This window comes from Buteo buteo, chromosome 5 (assembly GCF_964188355.1).
Source record: "Buteo buteo chromosome 5, bButBut1.hap1.1, whole genome shotgun sequence".
Classification (NCBI taxonomy): Eukaryota; Metazoa; Chordata; class Aves; order Accipitriformes; family Accipitridae; genus Buteo; species Buteo buteo.
The window spans coordinates 46770297-46790681 of NC_134175.1; the positions used below are offsets into that span (position 1 = coordinate 46770297).

The following is a 20385-nucleotide window of genomic DNA, read 5'->3' on the forward strand; positions in this document are numbered from 1 at the left end:
CCTGCTATTTTTTCCTAACAGAAAGCACCAGAATCTCATTGGAATGCATTGCACATGCTGCTACAATCTTCCTACTATTCATAACCCTTTTGCAGTTGTAGGGTTAGCAATGGGCTTTGGACACAGTAGTATCTTTCATAAATAGAAAGGAACCACATAGTCTGGTCTCCACTAGGATTTAACAACCCTTTCATTTTGAGATGTATTAGCTTTAAGATAAAACTACATTTTCCATTATAATGGTAACGCAAAGAGCAAAACAGGAAGCTTTGTGTGAGAACATACCCTGGTAAGTGAATATGCACGCAGAGAAGAGAGCAAGAAGTCTACTGTACTGGTTCACCTCAGGTGCACATAGGTCCAAAACCTTATTGTTGATCCCCACACAAAAGAGAACAAATGCAAGCACCTGAGGTCATACACAAAACCCATCACTGTGTTTGAAGCCTTCTTCTAAATGTAAAGAATCACATAATTAAAGGGACCACACAAAGCTGGATGATTCAGAACCCCAGAACCAGACATTCACAAGTTAGCATGCACTATCAGAACAGTCTTGTAAAGGTATCAAGCACCAAGGAAAGGTGCACTTACAGATTCTTACTACAGCAAACCTTAGAGAGAAACCAGAAGTTAGCAAAAGACAGGTGAAGAAACTAAGGAAGAAACCTAAAACCTAGCTCTGGTCAGGAATATTCTGCCTCTGGAAGGACAGAAAGCATAATTTTTCAAACCTCAAAGAGCACAGAAAGAGCTCCTGGTTGTGTTGATGTCAAGACGACTGGAACCAACTTTGCAAAGCAGAAGGAGAAGCAGATCTTTAAAATTTTATGCAGACGAGTTCACTGGAGAAGCAGAAGGAAATTGAGGCTAAGCTCATGTGGCATGTGTCATACAGCCACAAGAAAATAATCTGCATCAGAAAGAGGTTAATAATAATAAAACACTTTCACAAAATGAGTTTCAGGGAAGGAAAAAAATGTTTAAATGAAAATAATTCTATTTCTGTGTGTCTGGGCTACATTCAGGTCACCCCTTTTGAAATGTTAGCAATATTAACCAAGCAAACAATACAGTTAAAGTTTCTTATATTAATTATCACTACTTCAGCAAGATACCTTTGCAAAGGCAAAGAATCTCATTTGAACTTTGGTCTTGCAAGAACACCAATTAACAACACGCTACCACGTATCTAAGGTCTATATAACCAAGAATCCTACTAAGTCATACAGTCAGTGCTAGAGATTTCTTGTAACTACAGAAAGACTTTGCAATAATACCCAGTTCTGCTTCCTTATATGGAGGATTAAAAGCCAAAGGGGTATAGCAATCTAACACACCTATTGCTTGCTTCTTGGGATAATTTAACTTCTTGATTAATTTTCAACAGCTATTTATCCAAAAAAAAAAAAAAAAAAGTTAGAACTGCAGGTAACTTTTTCAGAAGAAACTCCTTCACTTCTTAATGCATTTTCCAAGACAAACAGTCAAAGCCGTATCACTTCATTTCTTAAAACACTGAAAAATTTTGTTACTACTCAAACAAATTAAAGAAATTAAAGCTGGTTTTGTTAATGCAGTCTTTGGAACATGTTGTACAGAGGAAGCTTGCATCTTTCTTTCACTAGTGTGGGTGTCCTGATATTCTTGGGATTCTCACCTACTCATGTGAGTCAGTTTTATATAACGCTACAACATATAATTTACCTCCTACTCACAAGCCAACACTTTAGCACTAACATCTTAACCAAGGGTTATTTAAGGAATCTGAACTTAGTACATTTTTATATAAAACTGCGCAAGCAACCATTACATTTGTGTGTCAGTAATCACAGCACGCAGTCCTAAAACTAGAACAAAGAGAGATGACTTCCTTGCAAAAATAATCAAGGTTGTTTCACCAAAAATAGAGCCCCAGAAGATTTAAGCTAGATTATACCCTTGCTCTTGAACTACACTAGGTATTTTAAAAAAACTTAAATAATAAAAACCCCAACCTTTCATCTAATGTAAGATGCACTAAATTGCCACATCTGCAGTGTTAATGATTCTCTAAAGGAGTGTAGAGGAGAATGGTTGTGCTGTCTTATGCTTTTCTCTAACACTCCTCAACACGTAACTGAAAAAAACCACAACTAAAATGCTTTATTAAGTTTTGAAAGCTATGAAAGCACATTTGCCAACATAATCTAGTATTTTAGCTTTGACAAAGATCTGTGGAATAACACATATCAAAGTGGTCAAGTTGAAGGTTAAGCTCAAACACTTCAAGAAGTTTTTAGAATATATTAATTGAACCGTTAACTGATAAAAATTCTAGTCAAGAAGACACCTAATAGTGATTGTGAAAACTCTTTGCCTATTCAGTCACTGGCTTCAGGGACAAATTGGTTCACCAGCTGACTCAGTGCAAGAAAAATTGACTTCAGTTAATTGGAACAGTTGGAATAACATCAACCAATTTCAACTACTGACAATCTAGGCTACAAACTTTAACCTTGGTATTAATTGGCACGACTGAAATACCTGTGATCAACAGTAGCTCTTCTTTAGTACGTAGTCTAATGACTTTCAATGAAATTTAGGTACTTTATCATTATTTTTCCAATAAACTCTGCTTTCCCAAGTGACCTTCCCCCTGCAGCAATCTGCACTACAAGATCTCAGAACCACTCTCTTCATGTCTTCTTTCTTTAAAGTTAGCTAAATCAGGCAACAGGGAAAAGAATTACCAAGAAAAATGTCTCATCACTAGTCTTTCCATTTTCAATAGATCCCAAATTCAGTGTCTTTTCCCTCCTCTACCCCAAGCTCTCAAAACCAGTGTTTACTTTTCTCCTATACTTGGTTCCTTCTTCATACCAATCCTTGAAAATACTTTTGTACCTTCCAAATACTTCAAAAACAACCATCCATTCAACTGTTGACAGAATATCCCACTTCTTTTCTGACACATATCTCTGAACTAAGCAATTCTGCTGATCTTTTCTATGTTGATTTATCTCCTCTACTCTAACTTGTCCCCCCTTCAACGCAGTTCATAGACAAGATAAAGCATGTGGATTTAAATTGTTTATCCAGCTACCTTTGGGGTAGTTTTCTCCTCTGCCTATGTTCTTCCTCTCCTTCCAACTTCCATTAAGTCAGTCAGAATTTGACTCATACTTGTTTAAGACCTTACTTTTTCTCACTCACATTAAAGTGGCTTGTGTCAGATACTCAAAACCATCACTTTCATTCTGCCTTCTCTCTGATGCTGTAGTTAAACACACCAATTTTTCATTATGGATTCTCCTGCTGCAGACTTTCATCGCATGCAGGTAACACTAAACTCATTTCCTCTTTCTCCATCACTGGTAGTCTTTATCTCACTTGGTTCTTCTCTTCCATTCTAAAAAATTGTGCCCTGCATTTCTAAAAATCTGTGTTTTCTTCTCTATTCCTGCTGCTGGCAGTCCACATTTAAGCCCAGGTAATTTCTCAGATTACTACCATCGCTTTTTTCTGTTCTTAAATCTTTTTTTTTTTTAACCCTACACAGTTCTTCTCCTGAATGACATTCTACATTCACTTACTGAAAATGCATTTTTTGTTCCATTTGAACTGTTCCCAGTTCCTCCAGCATCACTTCCAAACAAGCCTCCTTGGCCATGAAAGCTCTGCAGAATTTGGCTCAATCTCTCATTCATACTTCCTGCATCTGAACCTCATTCTGTGAGCTAGCATCTTCATCAATCATCTCTCTCTCTCGTTTGGCACTTCTCAAATGTGAAATGTACTCTGAAACGTTACAAACCAACATCTTTAAAAAAAGAAACCCTTCTTTAAAAACATAGTACTCACAGAACTACTCTGTATTTAATTGCAGAAATGTATTAAATTAACTGTTTCATCCTCTACATATTCATTAAATAGCCATTCCATTCTTTTTCCCCAAGGATTACTTTTCAGCTTTGTTTTCCAGGACTGGTAAGAGCTGCTCATCTATTATTATGCAGGATTTAAGGACTCAGATTTATCACAAAATTTTAATTATTTCAGAAATATGGAATGAGTTGCTGAATGTTGGAAAAAAAGATTTCTTTCTTACTCTAGCAAGACTTATGCCCTGTTTCAAACATCTCTTTCAGATTATCTAACCCCAATCTACTGAGACTAGAGACAGAAATCACATTAAAAAGTTACAATTATTTTTATTCCCAGTTCTGATATGAAGATCTACAAATAACAGAGACACTTGTTGATGGCACCTGATGCTGCAAGTCACCAAGTACAAATTAAAATAAAAACGAAACATTCATAGAAATATTCCTAGACATGACTAAAAAAAACAAACGTGAAGGGAATTTCATTTTCTAATATGCAAATTTAATTAATTTGGCATCTATCAGAGTCCGTGTGACAAAAACAGAGGGAATAAGTAGATCTTCCAGAAAAGACTGTGATTAACTTCATCTTGCCTGTTCTTGAATTTATCTTCTTCACGTTAAACTCTGAACTCTCCATCTTAAGATTAAATTGGTCACAAGTTCAGTAAAGAAATTGAATTAACTCCAGTCTCACTACAACAGTGATGTCACAAAATGTGGAGTCAATAAAGGATATTCTGTTTGGAACTTACACCAGTTCTACATCCTTACCTGCAGCATATAAGAATGATAGATAGTCATTGTTATGTGCTTACAAGGAAATAGTCAGAATGTTCACCAAGATTTCCAGCAACTTATTCAGAACAAAATGGCTCAATATGAATTAAACTTGAAGAAAAAAATCTTCTTATAAATATTCTCCATAAATACTTACAATACTGATAATTATCAGTATACATACTCAGTATATAATCTTATAATATTATCAGTATAAATACTGATAATATACTGATAATTATCAAATAGCTATAGCTCCATAAAATATGAAATCTCCATGTCAACCATTTCTGTTACATTTTTCTGCCTTTAGAAATTAATGGTTAATGTTTTCACTGCATAAATGAAGGTGTATGCTACTTGGTTAAGTTAAACTAAGACATTAAGTAAACTAATGGACTGTAGTGTTGTGAGGACTTAAAAGAGACAAGAAAACAGTAAAGCAAAATTCAACTGAAAATAACAATGCCACATCTCCCAGAAGAGAAATACTGAGAAATAATACTGAGGGACAATCCAACATCCAACAGTAGCCTGCAAAGTATTTTTATAAGTGTTCCTTTAAACCATGTAGCTGATTCTGAAAAAAAAGAGATGATTTTAGACAATGGTAAAAGGCATTTGGTCTTGCATTTAATCACAACATAGACTTGCAGCAACATCTGACCTCTCAAACAAGGGACAGAAAAATTAGATGGAGACAGTAACAGATACGTAAACATGCATCTAGGCTTAGTGCTTCAAAATGGAAGAAAAATCTATTTTCTTCTCTGAAATTTTCTTATTCATAGCTACTATCAAAGATAAGAAACTGAAGAAAAGAAATACACTGAAAAAAACAAATCAATCAGTAATCATGGATCAAAAAATAGTAAAGACAAAAGCAAAGTAAAACAAAAGCTCTGGTAACTTCAAAAGGCAATACAAGACAGAAAGCAACAGTGGCATTACGCAGAAGGAGAAAGAAAGATTAATAGACAACATAAAAACCAGAACCAAACTCAGTAAAAATGACAAAAATAAGAGTGAATGGGAAAAACAGTTAAACAAAAGTGTAAGAGAAAAGGACCTACTGTTTGTAAAGTGAACTAGGCCTTAAGCTTCATTGTTTCTAAGACTATTCATATCAGACATATAACTAATGATTAGAGATTGTTTTAGATGTGATTAATAGAATGCAGGTGCTTATAAAACAATATGCATAAGTTGCTTATTTGTCCCTTGTGTAGCCCTCACCATGGCTGGCTTAAAATCCAGTCATGCTGAATCAACAGAAAAAGGACCATACATCTTAGACCTAAGACATAAGAATAAATAAGAGTAAGTGATTAACTTTAGAGTAAGATGAATTAATAGAACAACCTGAGTGAGTCTCAGAAATTCAAAGGTGATCTTTGATGTGTAAGAAGATAAGTGACTGTGGTGACCAGAGGCCTTCTGCCTATGACCACTAACTTCAGAAGAACTGGGACAAGACAATAAGAATCAGTTGAGACAGGAAAATGTATTGGACTTTTGAAACCACTGGAGAATAGAGAACTGAGAGTTCATGGAAGAACACCAAGAACTTATTTTGACAAATCATCAATTGCATATTGTTTTGTAAAATCGTATATATAGAAGGCATTTTTGAGTTATCTTTCGCCATTCGCTGCGGTGGTGGCCCAACTCTGAGTTGTTAATAAAGCAAACCTAGAGAAACCCATAACTGAAAATTCCTCAACACTGCTCTAGCACAAACTAAAATGTGCATGGAAGCAAACATAGACTGAACATATTTTCTCTCATTATATCAGCTTCCGAAAGCTAGAAATGTAACTCCCTTAGACACTCAACTCAAATGGAAATGATACCTTTCATACTACTAATACAGAAGAATTCACCTGATTCAGGCTATCTAGTTGAGTCTAGACAAAGAAAGCTCAACCTCTTTCTCAAGCTCTAAAACATTCTATTAAAAGACACATTTCCACCCCTCCCCAACACACTGGACATACAGACTATAGGATGGGGTTTTTTTACGTTCAGGCAGGCTGAATGAGATACCACAAAGCGGATTCAGAATAAGGATTTCTGAGAACTTGAGAATTTTTAATTTCAAGGGGGGGGGGGGGATTAAAAAAAATAATAATCTTAGTCTACTGTGATGCACAGATATCTAGACTCAATTTCTGTGCATTCTCATCACTCTTTCCTACTACCACCCCAGAAAGTTAAAGAAATTTGTGTAGAAATTTGCCCAAGAATTTAAATATGACTTCTATCAGAAATTCCTGGACCGACAAAGGGCTATACTGTGCCTGGGAATTCTAAAGTTTTCTATTTGCTTCCTGCCCAAGAACTACCATTTCTATGATTCAGCTACTAAAAACTCAGCACACTTTATATGCTCTACCTTTCCAGTGAGGAACTGGAGCTAGAACCGTATAGCTGTGTTCATAAGCTTTGAGAAAAATTTTGAGCATCGGTTTTTCTAGTCTACTTTTGAGGGTGGGAGGAGGGGAATTAATTTCTATGAAGACTGATAAAGTCTTTGAACTAAAAATCTGTTTTAATTAACGAAGAACTAACTATGTGTTTCTCCTGTGTAGCTTGCCAGAGATCAGAGCCACTGTCAATGAGGAAAAAAAAAAGTACTATTTTGAAGTGCAAGCAACTGACTCGTTATTATAATAAGAGACACTTGCAGTCCCTTCTCTGTAGCCTACTATTCAAAACAATTTTAAATGCTATACAAATTTTTCTTACTCTAGAAAATGACTGCCTAACAAAACAAATAATCTTTCATGAAAACTGATAGCTCTTAAAGCCAAATATGAACTCTGCATATCATGTTACTGCAATCCATTGTTATTTACCTCTTTTTTACTGTGTCTATACACAATAAACAATATTAAAAATCACATGCTCCAGAACATATAAATGTAAGCTAATATATTACCTCTAAAACTTACAAAAGTACCATTAAAAAGCAAAAATTATTTATAAATCAACACTGGGGTAAAATACAGATCCTGGTAAATGTACCAATAAGCATTTCAATATTTAGATAAATTTATATATGTATATATAAATATATATATATATTCCCCCCCCCCCCCCGAAAATAGAATTTACAATGGTAATTCGCTTGAACCTTATGTAAGAAAACTAGAAGAAAACATAGAATGAAACTAGATTACCCCAGTAAAACTGTTTGAGCATACAATTTTAATGAAAAAGCTCACTTCATGAGTGGTAAATATCTCCAAGTCCTCTTTTGCACCCACAAGCAAGATAGCTTAAACAAATCGTTCTGCCAACGTTTCTAGAAAAAAAGATACCTGTGTGTCTGAAGGCATCTTTTTTGGATACCATCAACAAAGCAAGCAATGCTAAATAATGATGTTTGCAAATCACATGCTGACAATTTTTATTATAAAACTTGATAAAGTATTTAGTGTTATGGTTTGTACATGTTACCCAGTAGCAAGAGAGCTAACTTTCAAACAATAGCATGCCTCTGACTTTTACAGTATATTCAGGTGAGCAAATTGTTTGTAATACAAGACAGATGTCACACACTTCTATAAAGAGAGGACATAAAACAATAATACATGGTAGAAAGAGACAGTGAGTTTCCAAGTACTATGTTAGTGAAGAGCAACAGTAAAAATCATTAATATCCAAAGACAGACGTTGGCTCAAAAGAGATTGTTGGTACAATCAAGCCATTTGCCCATCCACCTCTGCATCTTGGATATTTTGCCCAAACTTCTACCACTTTTTCCAGAGTATTGTGCTTCAACACTGCCACCTCCTCTTCACTAACACCTGACCATTGGCTGGTGGCTTCTCAGTATTGTTTAGGCCTTCATTCTCAAGTCAGCCTCCTCCTGCATACTTCACAGATTTTACATGGAAGAATAAAATAGGCCTGAAAATTATACTCTGTTGCTCAGAACAACTAAACCCAAAAAGCAAGATAATACCTTTACTTTAAGTTTTTCGGTTTATGCCTCTTCACTTGCAACTAGGTTACCCTGAGCATTTAGGAAATGGGGATTTGTCCACATCTTCCAACTATGACTAATAGCCAGCAAAGAGCAAACAGAATTGTGTAGCTTCACCTCCCGACAACCGCTCCTAAGCCCATTGCTAAGAGCTTATGTTCCTGGAAGGGACAAGTTTGTTGCTTTCTATTTAAGAGACAGTTTAAAGCATGTATAAAAAAATAAATACATATTAATGCTATTTTTAAAAGCAACTTACACTTTTCCTGAAAGAAAAGCATAAAAATAAAATAGTTTTCAAGGACAGAATTTATGTGCACCCATCTTTTCTGCACATTAGTGTTTGCGGTTATAAATAAAGACCAAACATTGTTTCCATCCCTAGGTACCTATTCCCAAGTGCACTTCTGACGAATAATCTCTAGTAAGGAATAAGCAGCCATGCAGTTATTTACCTTTAAGGCGCGTGTGTGAGCTAAAAGGTATCTTAGCATATGTTGAACTATACACTGTCTTGTTGGCTCTCAAATTATTATTTCCTAGGAAAGTGTTACACAGTCTCTGCTAGTCTAGACAATGCCTTCAGAGCATCTGAAAAAGCCTTTGATTCATTTACTAATGAATTAAAGGCACAAATCACAACAGCATATTTATTTTATGCTCCAGGAAAAGGTGAGGGAATTAATAGCTTACTTCCAGCCCCTTCCATGCAAGAAATAAAAGTTTGTTCTACTAATAAATCTGTTTTCACGCTGGGTGCTTGTCTAACCTAAGATAATATTAATTGAATCTCTTCAGCCAACAATAGAGCACTTTGTCTACACCAGTTTCCTGCCACTACAGCAAAGCGTGGATTAACTGATGACTGCAAAGGGAGCGAGTAGCCTGAGGGAGAGAAGAAAGAAGAGCTGAGATGCACATATTGCTTACTTCAAGTCCTATGTTTATATATTTTTAAAACTAGAAAAGACACTTCTATGGAAAAGTACTGAAAGAAGGCTTAAATCATTACGGAGTACACAAAAGGGAAAGACTTGGCTGAGCCAAGGGCTGACAAACTAATAAGAAAATTCAGCTACAAGCAGCAGAGGCTCTTGTTCTCTGTTTTGGAACAGAAAGAAAATTGGATCTGCTTGAGCAAGGGACAGATTTAAAAACACACTCCTCAGGAAAGTTTGATTTAATACATTTTACTTTATACAGAGGTTGGCTGAGAGTGTGCACACAATCCCTCAATTTGACCCAGCTAACATATAGAATTTGCTATGTCAAGGAATGAGATTTCTTGTGATCATTGTGAAAATACTTTCATACCCATGCCACAGTAAAACCATCAGTGCCATATTACTCAACAGTCTTTTGTCAGTGAAAGGTTTCAAAAAAAGAAAACAACATAAAGCCCATAACCCTAATGAAAATAATATAATTCCCTCCTTGACAGAGAGTCATTAGCCTAGGTATTCCAAACCTTTTTACACACTTATTGCAGGCAATTGCTACTTCTCAAACAAAAAGAAGAAAGAAATGTCTGATTAAAATTTACCTAGTCCTACAGTTAAGCTGCTTCCTGAGGAACCTCCATATTATATAAAAGGCTGCAAAAGATTATGCTACTTCCAAATACATCCACTAGCCTACACTAATTAACATTAAAGAAACTATACACATTTAATGTCTTCTGTTATTTCACTATTTGTATATACAAATGCACCTCAACTGCATACTATATAAAATCTCACTGTCCCTTATTAGAATCAGATCAACAGAGATACAGTAGCAAAGGGCTTTCGATTTATTAAATTCAATTCTAACGTAGACTTTGCTGTCTATTCTATCAAAGTCTTAGTGATCGATTAAAACTGTATGCATTCATTCTCACAGTCACACTGTGCAGCAGGAAAGTGCCTAATATGACCAGTGGTCACAGAGAAGTTAATACCAATACAGCATAAAGCTTTTTAAATCTCAGGCTTGCATGTTAATGGCTGGGCTCATTTTTCTGCTCTGCTACCTAGTCTGGCAGCATAAAATAGATGGCTTGCTTCATTCCCTGAAGACAGCAGCTATAATTGCTGAAGGTTTTTGGCCAAATGCATAGAATTAAAGCAAAAAACTTCACAGGAAATTTTAATTGACCAAACGTTCCATATAATTGCAAGAACTGATGATAAACATTTCCTTTCCCATTTTTCACCTTTAGAGAAAGAGAGGCACATTTCTTTTCTCCTGCAAGAAATCACAAACTTTAGCAAGCAACCCCCTTAGACCCTAAGCTTCTTGTTCTGAGCAAGATGATGAAATGATCAGAAACTAACTTCATGCTTCTTTAAAACCTAAGCTAAAACAATTTCATTTGTGCCAAAATTTCATTTGTGTTCCAAAAGAACAACATACAGTAGTTTCATGGCTTTAGGTTGCAATTGCCTAAATTTTCTAAAATTTATAAACGTGGAAATAGCATTCTCCTTCGCTCTCCTTTGCCCCTGTAACTCAGTAACAGGCTCTTACTCAGCAAAGTATTTCCAGCCTCTGCTGCATAAACTATTTTTCTGATTTATCAGGTACTTAATTGTTGAATGCCTAGTCTATCAGCTGCTGCACTTGCTAACCGAGCACTCTGCAATGCTGCTTCTGGTCTGCTATTGCAGCTCAGTGAGATCCAGAACACCCTGATTACATACCAGAATTGTACCAAGTTTAAAATAGAATATCACACAGATGCATCAAGATCTGTTAGTCATTCTCTTAACAGCTCTACCACGCCATTAAGAACTAAAGAAACAAATGTGAATTAACTTATTTTAAGAATTCTCTATTAACATGAAAAAAAGGATGGTCCTACCGATATCAACCTCCTCTTACATGAGGAGATCTTTGCTATTACAATCCCCTTTTGCATAATGCATTGTTAAACATTTCTACATCCTCTGGGGGAAAAAACAAATCAACCCCTCATGTTAAACCACATTATCTTACAGTTTAAGAAAGATTTCTGTAATATAACTCACCTAAGAACTGCTGGTATTGCACAGCCTTTGTAAAAATTAATTTATGTCTATCTAAAATAATTTTTAGCATATGATACAATAAGTATTTTACCTGCCACTTCTCTGAAGTGCAAATATGATGCCTTTCTCCTGAAAAGGAAGCAGTTTCTTTCTCAGTCTTTCAGGTAGAAAGGACAGCTTAGCATTGACATCTTCTGCATAAGAAGCTTCAAGTGTAGGTGTTTCCTGGAATGTACTAGCCATGTTGAACCTAAGGGAAACAAAACCAAAAAAAGATGTCTTACTTAAGACAGGTCTGCAATACATTACAGAATAAAGCTTCATGGAACAATAATAATCACTCCGTCTTGAAACATTCAATATCTACACAACTTTTCTGAAGTCTTGAGAATTCTCCCTAGAAAGCATAAAATAATGCAGATGATGGAGGAAGAGTCCACCACATCACTATCAATAAAATATTCTAACTATTCCAGTATGAAGAGGTCAGCATGTATCAATTCCTCAATGCTATGAAATAGTTAAGAAAGTCCCCTGTTCATGGATGAAAGTTATTGCTCGTTCAAATACAGCTTACTTATAGACAATGAAATATGACTCTTTCAGTAAAGATTTTTCAGAGAAGTTACAGAAAAAAAAGGTTATTTAAACTTCTGATGATGGAACTAACAGTCCTCTAAAATTTTTAATCCTAAGAATTAAATCAGGAAAAAAGGGCAAATACAGCCAGTGGGGGTAAGGAAGAAGAAAAGGAAAAAAAAAAAAAAAAAAAAAAAGGAGTAAGGAACTTTATTCCCCTCAGAAAGAAACAATCTTAAACCACATAATCAATGAAAATTCTCACACTGTGCTTCAGACTAAAAATGTGGATTCTTCATTCATTTTTGTCCAAGGGGACAGGGTCAGAGAAAAAACACTAGCTTTTGTTCTCCTATAACTTCAACAGACTTTAAACAAACAAATGGTTAAAAAGCTTAGTAGCAGTCCATTAACTACACATAAGGAAAGCAACAAACCTTTACATCAAAGCATTACCTAATTATTTTGGATTCATGGCCTGTGTGAAGAGCAGGATTACCTTAATGATCATAGGAACAAAGAGTATCAGCCAAAATATGCTTCCTGTACTGTTAACAGTAGAGATTGTACCACCACATTTGATAGCAAAATTCTGGACATGTTGCACTCAGATTTTTTGATACTGACATATTTCTGAAGCAACTTGGAAGAAGTTAGATATGATCTGGTGGGATGAACCATTATATTCACAAGAAGAAATGTGCCAAACTAAACAGTCATTCACTTCATGGATCTGCAGGACTAACCCACCCGTTTTTTCATGCTGACTGGTTACAAAGTAAGATAGACCTGGGGACAATGCCAATGGTTAAAGTAATCAACATCATAAAGCGTGATCATGCAAAACAGAGTTTGCAACAGTTTCCTTCTATTGTCACGGAGTACAGGTGAGGAGGTAAAACAGATTGATTCAGATGAAACTATATGCCACAGAGAAAGAACAGCACCTCTGTATTCCTAAAGAATTCCATTTATGAAATTTTAGCTACAAAACTCGATGTACGCTCTTCCAGCTGACGTTACATTCTCTTCAGCGAAGAGAATCTAGCTGCCACTGCACTACTGCACTGCGTCAACCGATCTACAGCCCAAGCTGAAAGAGCCTGGGCTTTTGTTCTAGCGCAACTCCACAAACATCTAACGCTCCATCTTCCACGGGCCTACGTTAGACTAAAACTGAGAAATCCTTCCATTGGGATGGGGGGGGGTGGGGGTGTGTTCGTTCCTACTGGAAGCTCTCCAAGAGGGTGGGAGGTCCCGGGCCCCCGAGAGCCCCTCTCCATGGTGCTTACCCCGAGGGCGGCGGGCGGCGGCGCACGGAGCCCCTGGCCGTGGTGCTGCAGGATGCGGGGCGGAGGTGCGGGAGTGGGATCCGCTCACCCCCTGCTGTACTCCTCTCAGCCGGCTCCTGGCCTGTCTGACAGTTAGTATTGTCTTAAAATCGGGCAGGTCCAAAGGAAAAGGGAAAGAAAAGAGGCCTAGAGGGCACTGCAAAAATAAGTTGTTGGGAAGTTGCCACTTTTGGGGGGGGGGGGGGGGGAATGGCACTGTCAGTACTGTTGACAAAAATGTCTGTAACTGGACCAACCCCCCCCCCCCCCAAACCCACAACCCCCCAAAAAACCCAAATGAAAAAAAGGACCACTGCCTCCCCCCAAAAAAAAAAAAAGGGGGGGGGGAAGGACCTGATCACTCAAATCCACTGAACTGTTGTAGAACCCTAGAAAAATGAAGATTTTGGAGTATCCTGTCACTGGCATCACCAGTCTGAGGACATTCAGACAGACAGAAAATGAGTAAGTGCTTTTTTTGGTTATATGATGAATTATAGGCATACCTATTAAGATACGCATCACGGACATTCAGAGAACCGGAAAGAAAATGCTGCAGACGAGCCTATGGTCAAGTTCTATGAGATTGTCATCATGAAAGTATTGAACAGGGTAACATTGCAGAACTGCTGCACATAGCATCTGTTGCCACTTCTACAACGAAGTGGTGTGTAACCACAACCATTTTGATGTACTATTCTGCTGGACAATGAGGGGGGTGGGGGAAGTGAATTTAAATTTAAAATATCGAGCAACACTCAAGGCATAAGGGCTATATCTACCATTGCTATGGATTTTGTTCTATTTTGTATTAAGTTACTTAGCTGCTAGAGAATCTATTTTAAGAAGCATATTCTTGAAGAGTTATCCTTTGTCCCACATATTAACCCCTGGAAATATTATTGCACATGTATGAAAACAACGATCCTAACTGGAATCATAGATATGTGTGTGCATGTATATACACGCACTTAAGGACTACTGTATGAACATGGTTTCAACCCTGGTCTCAAAAACATGTAACTCAAGGGTCTGAACACCTGATGTTACTCACTGGATGAGTGCAAGTGATTCACACAGCAATAAGAACTCCACAGCTGCAGAGAGGCTGCTGTTGTGCTTCCAATAACATGATTAAGGTACAGAAAGCCCAGATCTCAAGTAAGTCTGGTACTACCAACAGAGAGACAGGATCTTTTCTCCCTAGATTCATATCAGGTCATGCACTCAACATGCTAACTTAACAAGAGACAAGCCTAGTGCTGCTAAACCTCCTCCTGACACACACTTCTGACTAAAGACCTTCTAGAACATAACTTGTCCAAAGACAGAGGGACACATTCTGAATGTCAGCGAAATGGCCAGTTACAGAGAAAAGAAGTCCTGATTTCTTTTGCAAACCGGACATTCTGTGTCATCTAAGTGTGATTGCACAATTAACTATGGCTTCCTCCCCCCACTTTTATAATGGAATCTCTCTCATATCTTTAAAGAAACCATATTCTTCTATCTTGGGCCTCTGGAACATTCCACAGCAGATAAAAGTACTATGATCAGTACCAACACTCTTTGATATCATCAGCATCACTGAATTTTGCTTAACAGAAGAAGGAAAGCCTCTGGCTTGCCCTGTATACCCAAGAGATGCATTTCATAAGTCATAAAGCTCTGGTAAATACCCACTTCATCTCTCAGTTGAGCAAACAGAAATGTTTCAGCTCTAACTGTTGGGAAAGCAATCATAATCACTTCAATAGTTCTATCACAATATTTTCCCCAGAGGATTTTTTTTTGTCTTCTTATAAGTTGATTAAGGTACTTCAAGACTGCTGGCAAAAAACAAACACTAAACATTTCTGTAGAGCCAACCTTAAAAAAGTATGCTGCAGGATTGGTGGACCCAACAAACCTGTTCAACACTCAGTTCTGTGATTCACCCCTAAAGAAAATTTCTGACTCATTTTCTGGGATGATTTTCTATTCTATAAAAGCAGAGAAAATTAGATACTTCTGATCAGCTTGCTACATAGCTTGTTGTGAGTGACACTATGAAAATGAAACGTTAACATAATTAACTTTCTGTTGAACTAGATTATGACAAGATTCTTTCACTGAAACACTGATTAAAAACCATGCAGTTTCAGAAGCATAAATCTGAATTAGAGGAGGCACATATGATTCATCAGTACACAGCGATACTACCATAAAAAATGATTCTCCATCAGTCACTAATAAGGCAAAAACTGACTTTGCAGATATATCTTAAAAAGCAGCAACAGCAACACAGAAAGCACTAACTACCACATATGTACAAGTTTGTTTTTGTTTTTTTTTTCTCTAGGTGGATAATTAAAGAAATGAATGGTGAATAATTATAGAATAGGTGTATAATTAAAGTAGTCCACATGCAGTGAACAATGACTGTTATAAAAACATATACAACGACTAGCGTGAGCACAAGACGAGACAGTGATACAGATCGTACATTACTAAACATTTCACGCATTGCTCCTTGGAAAGGCAAAGTAGCGTGCATAATCACATTACCCAAATATTCTCCTAATTATCTACCCTATTATTTTAACTTGGACTACAAGCTTTCAAAGATGGCCTTTGCCATCTGCTGTGCATATATAACCTACCGCTCTCATGGTTGATTACTATTGAGTTCACGGCAAGTAAAAAAATACGTCAGGTAAAATATTTGATGCTCAAGATATGATTGCCTGAGAACATGCACTTCAGAATGAAGTTTTAAGAACTTAGATAACTAAAATGCACTTTTTTTTTTTAAAGCAACACTTACATAGTTCTCCCCCAAACCTCTTAAGTTTACTACAATTATTGTGAACATGCATTTTTTAATGATCATACAAAGATTCATACCCTGAAGATTCAAAGATCTCTGTCACAATTTCTGACTAAACAGCAGTGACAGAAATCCATATTCAGTCTATATTCATACCTGCAACACTATTTTATGATATCCAAAGCTACAGAAGGCACTATGAAAGGTATATCGACCCTATGAAAGATTTATTTTGGTTGTGTAGAAAATGAGAAAGAACAGTGATGAAACAAGACAGAGAAAGAAATTAATTCCACCAAATTGCCTTTTATTGATTTGCTAACGTAATAATTATACTGAGAATCGATGCCTTACTTGTGTATAATGACTTTGACAGTGGTGGTCATTTATATTTTGTTTTGAGACAGATCAATTATGTACACCACTGTAGTAATGTTGACAAATAAAAATAGCCTTTTTTAAAAGAAAAAAAGAATTTAGTCAGTGTAGCAAAAAATCCAGTTTGTGTCTGTTTTTCTACCCACTGCACATTTGGAAGCTCTAAAGAGAGAAAAATTAGTGCATGTTTTCTCTAACTACAATTTCTCATTTGTTTCTGTGTGCTTAATACATTGTAAAATGCATCCCATCAACCTTACCACATCTCTAGATCACAAGCTCTGGAACTTCAGTTTTCTCAGACAAAACAGACTTAAAAGGTTTGGTGTGGAGACCTAACTTCTCACTCAGAGTACATTCAGCTACAGCAGTTTTATGAGTAAAAAAATAAAAACTGTACGGTATTTTCTCAAGTGTTTTAAAGGAAATCAAGGATGAAATAGCTGAATTACTAAACGCATTAACTTTTAATCTAAAATTGCTTCAGTATCTCCGGACTAGCTAGTGGTAAATGATCCCAACTTTTAAAAGCAAGAACGGGGAAGACTCATCGAACTACAGCATGATTCACTTACAGGGCATAAAAATCAGTAAAAAATTATGAAGTGCAGAACTTGTGAACACCAGGATAAATGCACTTATTTGGTGGGAGTCAACATGTCTTTTGGAAAGGTAAGTCTTATCTTTCAAGTCTGCTGAAGTTTTTTTGAAGGGGATCTACAACAATACACCTATAAACTGGCTGATGCAGTCCACTATTTTTCAAAATCAATTAAATTAAAACAGAGTAAGTTTTATAAACATATTTGTACAGTAATTATAATTTCCAGGAAAACTTTTGAGAAAGTCCCTCAAACTTTTAAGAAAACTGAGCTGTCATGTGAAAAACTGCACTGAAACTTTTTTTAAATACAAGCAAGTAGACTGTTCATACATGAGAGAAACAACATCAGCAATATTTCAAAGGAGTCTGCTCCAACTTCTGTTATGTTCAATGAATTTATAAATGATCTGGAAAAGCAAGTAACCACCAAAGGATAAGGGCAGTGTAAATACTAGTAAAATAAAATTTAAAACCAAAAAAATCTGGAATTCTTTCTGTCACTACTGCTGCCGCTATACTGCATTTCACTACAGACACTAATCCTTCCAGAGGTATGCATTGAGACCCAACTGGTTGAGGATATTACCCCAGGGTGATATGTTTCTTTATCGGCAGGTTGGGTACAAGACTGATGAGAACTTCAAGGACTGACTACCTAAGTTTTGCAAGAGCTGCTTGTCAACACAAGCTGCTACCATAATATAAACCCACCATTTATTTTTACAGGCCACTAAGTATAGCTTTTTAATGCAGCTCAGCAGCAGATTCCTAAAACAAGTGAGCATTTCCATCAAGAGTTTGCTTCATAAACTTCCTCTCGATGGTCCTAACTGCTCCATGACTATATGTTCAATAAAACTTAATAGGGAATTCAAGGCTCTAAGAAAATGAGGGGACCTTGGCTGATTGATTCATCAACCATTTTTCCACCAGCGGAATAATAAAGAACTGAAAAACTACCCAAGTCTTCAGAATACAGCCTTTTATAAAATGCTACAAGAAAACCCAATCAGACAGCACACAGGACATCACAAAGCTCTGTAGCACACAACAGTTTTTCAGCAGGCCTGCGTACTGGGCTTGAGGAAAACCTCAATACCTGCCTCGGGGCAAGGTTTTTTTGACTTACGCAATTTCCTGTACTGCAAAAGGAGGACTACCCGAGCACATGCTGTGATAACCCAGCAGCAGCAGCCAGGGCGAACAGAACTAGCGAGACCTTTTGGCACAAACGCGGCCTGAGAAAGAACAAGAGTCACCTGGAAGCTCGTCCCCTTACAACGAGCGAGTCCCCACCCGGGGCACCCCCCGGCGCGGCTCACTGCGCAGCCCCTCACCGCGCGACACCCCGTCAGGCGAGGCCTAGGCCGCCCCTCACAACCGCTGCCCGCCTCCTCACGGGCCCCCGCAAGGGAACAGGCTGGAAGCGGGCCCTCCCGCTCCCCTGAGGGGCCGCTCAAGGGCCAGGGCCACTACGCCAGGTCAGGCCAGGCCGGACCGGACCAGGCCCCGCCGCTCCACTCACGGCCCCGACCGCCGCCGCCGCCGCCCCACACCTTCGCGGGCTCCGGCCTCAAACCGCCGCCGCCGCCCGGAAGTGACGCACGACCTAACGGGGGGGGGGGGAGGGCAAACACGCACGCACCCGCGCGCTTCCCGCCGCGCGCGCGGCGCTTCCGGGCCCGGCGATCGGTTTTTTCTTTATGTTTTTTTGGTTGTTTTTTTTTTTTTTTTTGTTCACACCCCCTCCCTCCCGCCCCCGCTTCCCCGGGAGCGAGTTAAACGGCACGTTCCTGCTTGGCGGTGCCTCGTACCGGCCCCTGCTTCGCTCGGATGGTGCGCGGGGGAAAAGGGGAGGGCTGAGGGAGCCGGAGGGGACGGGAAGGGGGAAGGAGAGCGGCGCGGTTACCTCACGGCAGAGGCCGCTCCGGGAGGGGCGGGCGGGCTGGGTAGCTGGGAGGAGAGGGTGGCAGGTGCCGGGTATGGCGTTAATAAGGGCCGAGCTAAGCGAGGGGCCCGCTGGACGGGCAGCGCCGCCGGCTCTAGAGGTTGGCGGGAGGAGCGGCTGAGGGCTGGAGCCAGGCCGAAGGGCCCGGAGGGCGAAAGGGTGCGCGGCCAAGCCGTAACTTGCAGCTCCCGCCCTGCCCTGCACCGGCCCTGTCGGGGGCGAGGGGCTCTTGGTTCGCCTGCCGGGGGAGGGGGGGGCACCCGGCGCGGTTGGGGTGCTGCTGCTCGGGATGGACCGCATCCCAGGCGGCAGCGGACCTGCTCGGGCGCGTTACGGTGAAGGGAGGGCTGCCGCCGCCGCCCGGGGGAGGGGGGAGCCAAGGGAGAGGGGACACCCAGGCTGTCATTAGCCGCCGGAGCAGTCCCTCTTGCGCGCCGCCGCGCTGCCAGTGGCCGTCGGCTGCCCACCGTGGGCGGGCGTTGCGGTACCGGTGTCCGCGCCAAGGCGGGGTTCTTATTGGTGGTCACGGCCGTCTGTCAAGGCGGCGGCGCGCACCGATTGGCCGCGGTCTTCTGGGCGGGCTTGCGCCCGCGTATGCGCCGAGAAGCACCACTCACCGGCAGCGCCGGGGGAGGGCGCCGCGCCGCTAATTGGCCCTCGCGGCCGTTAATCATTAGCATTCCGCGCGGCTACTGGCGGCGGTGGCGCGGCGGGGCGGGCCTTTCTCCCCGCCGCGGCAGCAGGAGGAACCCGGGCGGCTGTCGGGGCTGGCGATGGGGTTAAGCGCCCCTCGTGTGTGAGCCCGCCGCCGCCGCGCCGGCCCCAGCCCGCCGGCCGCGCCGCCGCGGTAAGAAGCCCGTCGCCCCGCCGGGGAAGGCGCCTTTGTGGGTGGGTGAGCGGTGGCGGCGGGGCCGCGCATTCCGCTGAGGAGAGCGGGAGGCGGGGGGTGGCGGTCGGCCGCGCCCGCAGTGCGGAGAGCGGGGGGCAGCCGCTGAGGGAGGGCGGCCTCGGGCGGGGGGAGGGGCGCGCGCCGCGGCCGTTGGGGCCGGGTGGCGGCGGGGGCCGCCTGCACCTGCACGGGGAGGGGGAG

The 20385-nt window shown here is 40.0% G+C and overlaps 1 protein-coding gene across 9 annotated transcripts in view; it reads right to left on the reverse strand.

Moving 5' to 3' along the window:
• ZRANB3 (zinc finger RANBP2-type containing 3) overlaps positions 1-18961 on the reverse strand; it is a 53507-nt gene extending 34546 nt beyond the window's left edge. For 2 of the 9 annotated variants that reach the window (XM_075028930.1, XM_075028923.1), the window contains exon 1: positions 11738-12664. In XM_075028930.1, the coding sequence (XP_074885031.1) occupies positions 11738-11970 (233 nt within the window). In that variant the 5' untranslated portion in view covers positions 11971-12664. The other 7 variants (XM_075028926.1, XM_075028925.1, XM_075028927.1 and 4 more) reach the window with 7 other exon arrangements.
• Positions 18962-20385: the final 1424 nt, after the last annotated feature.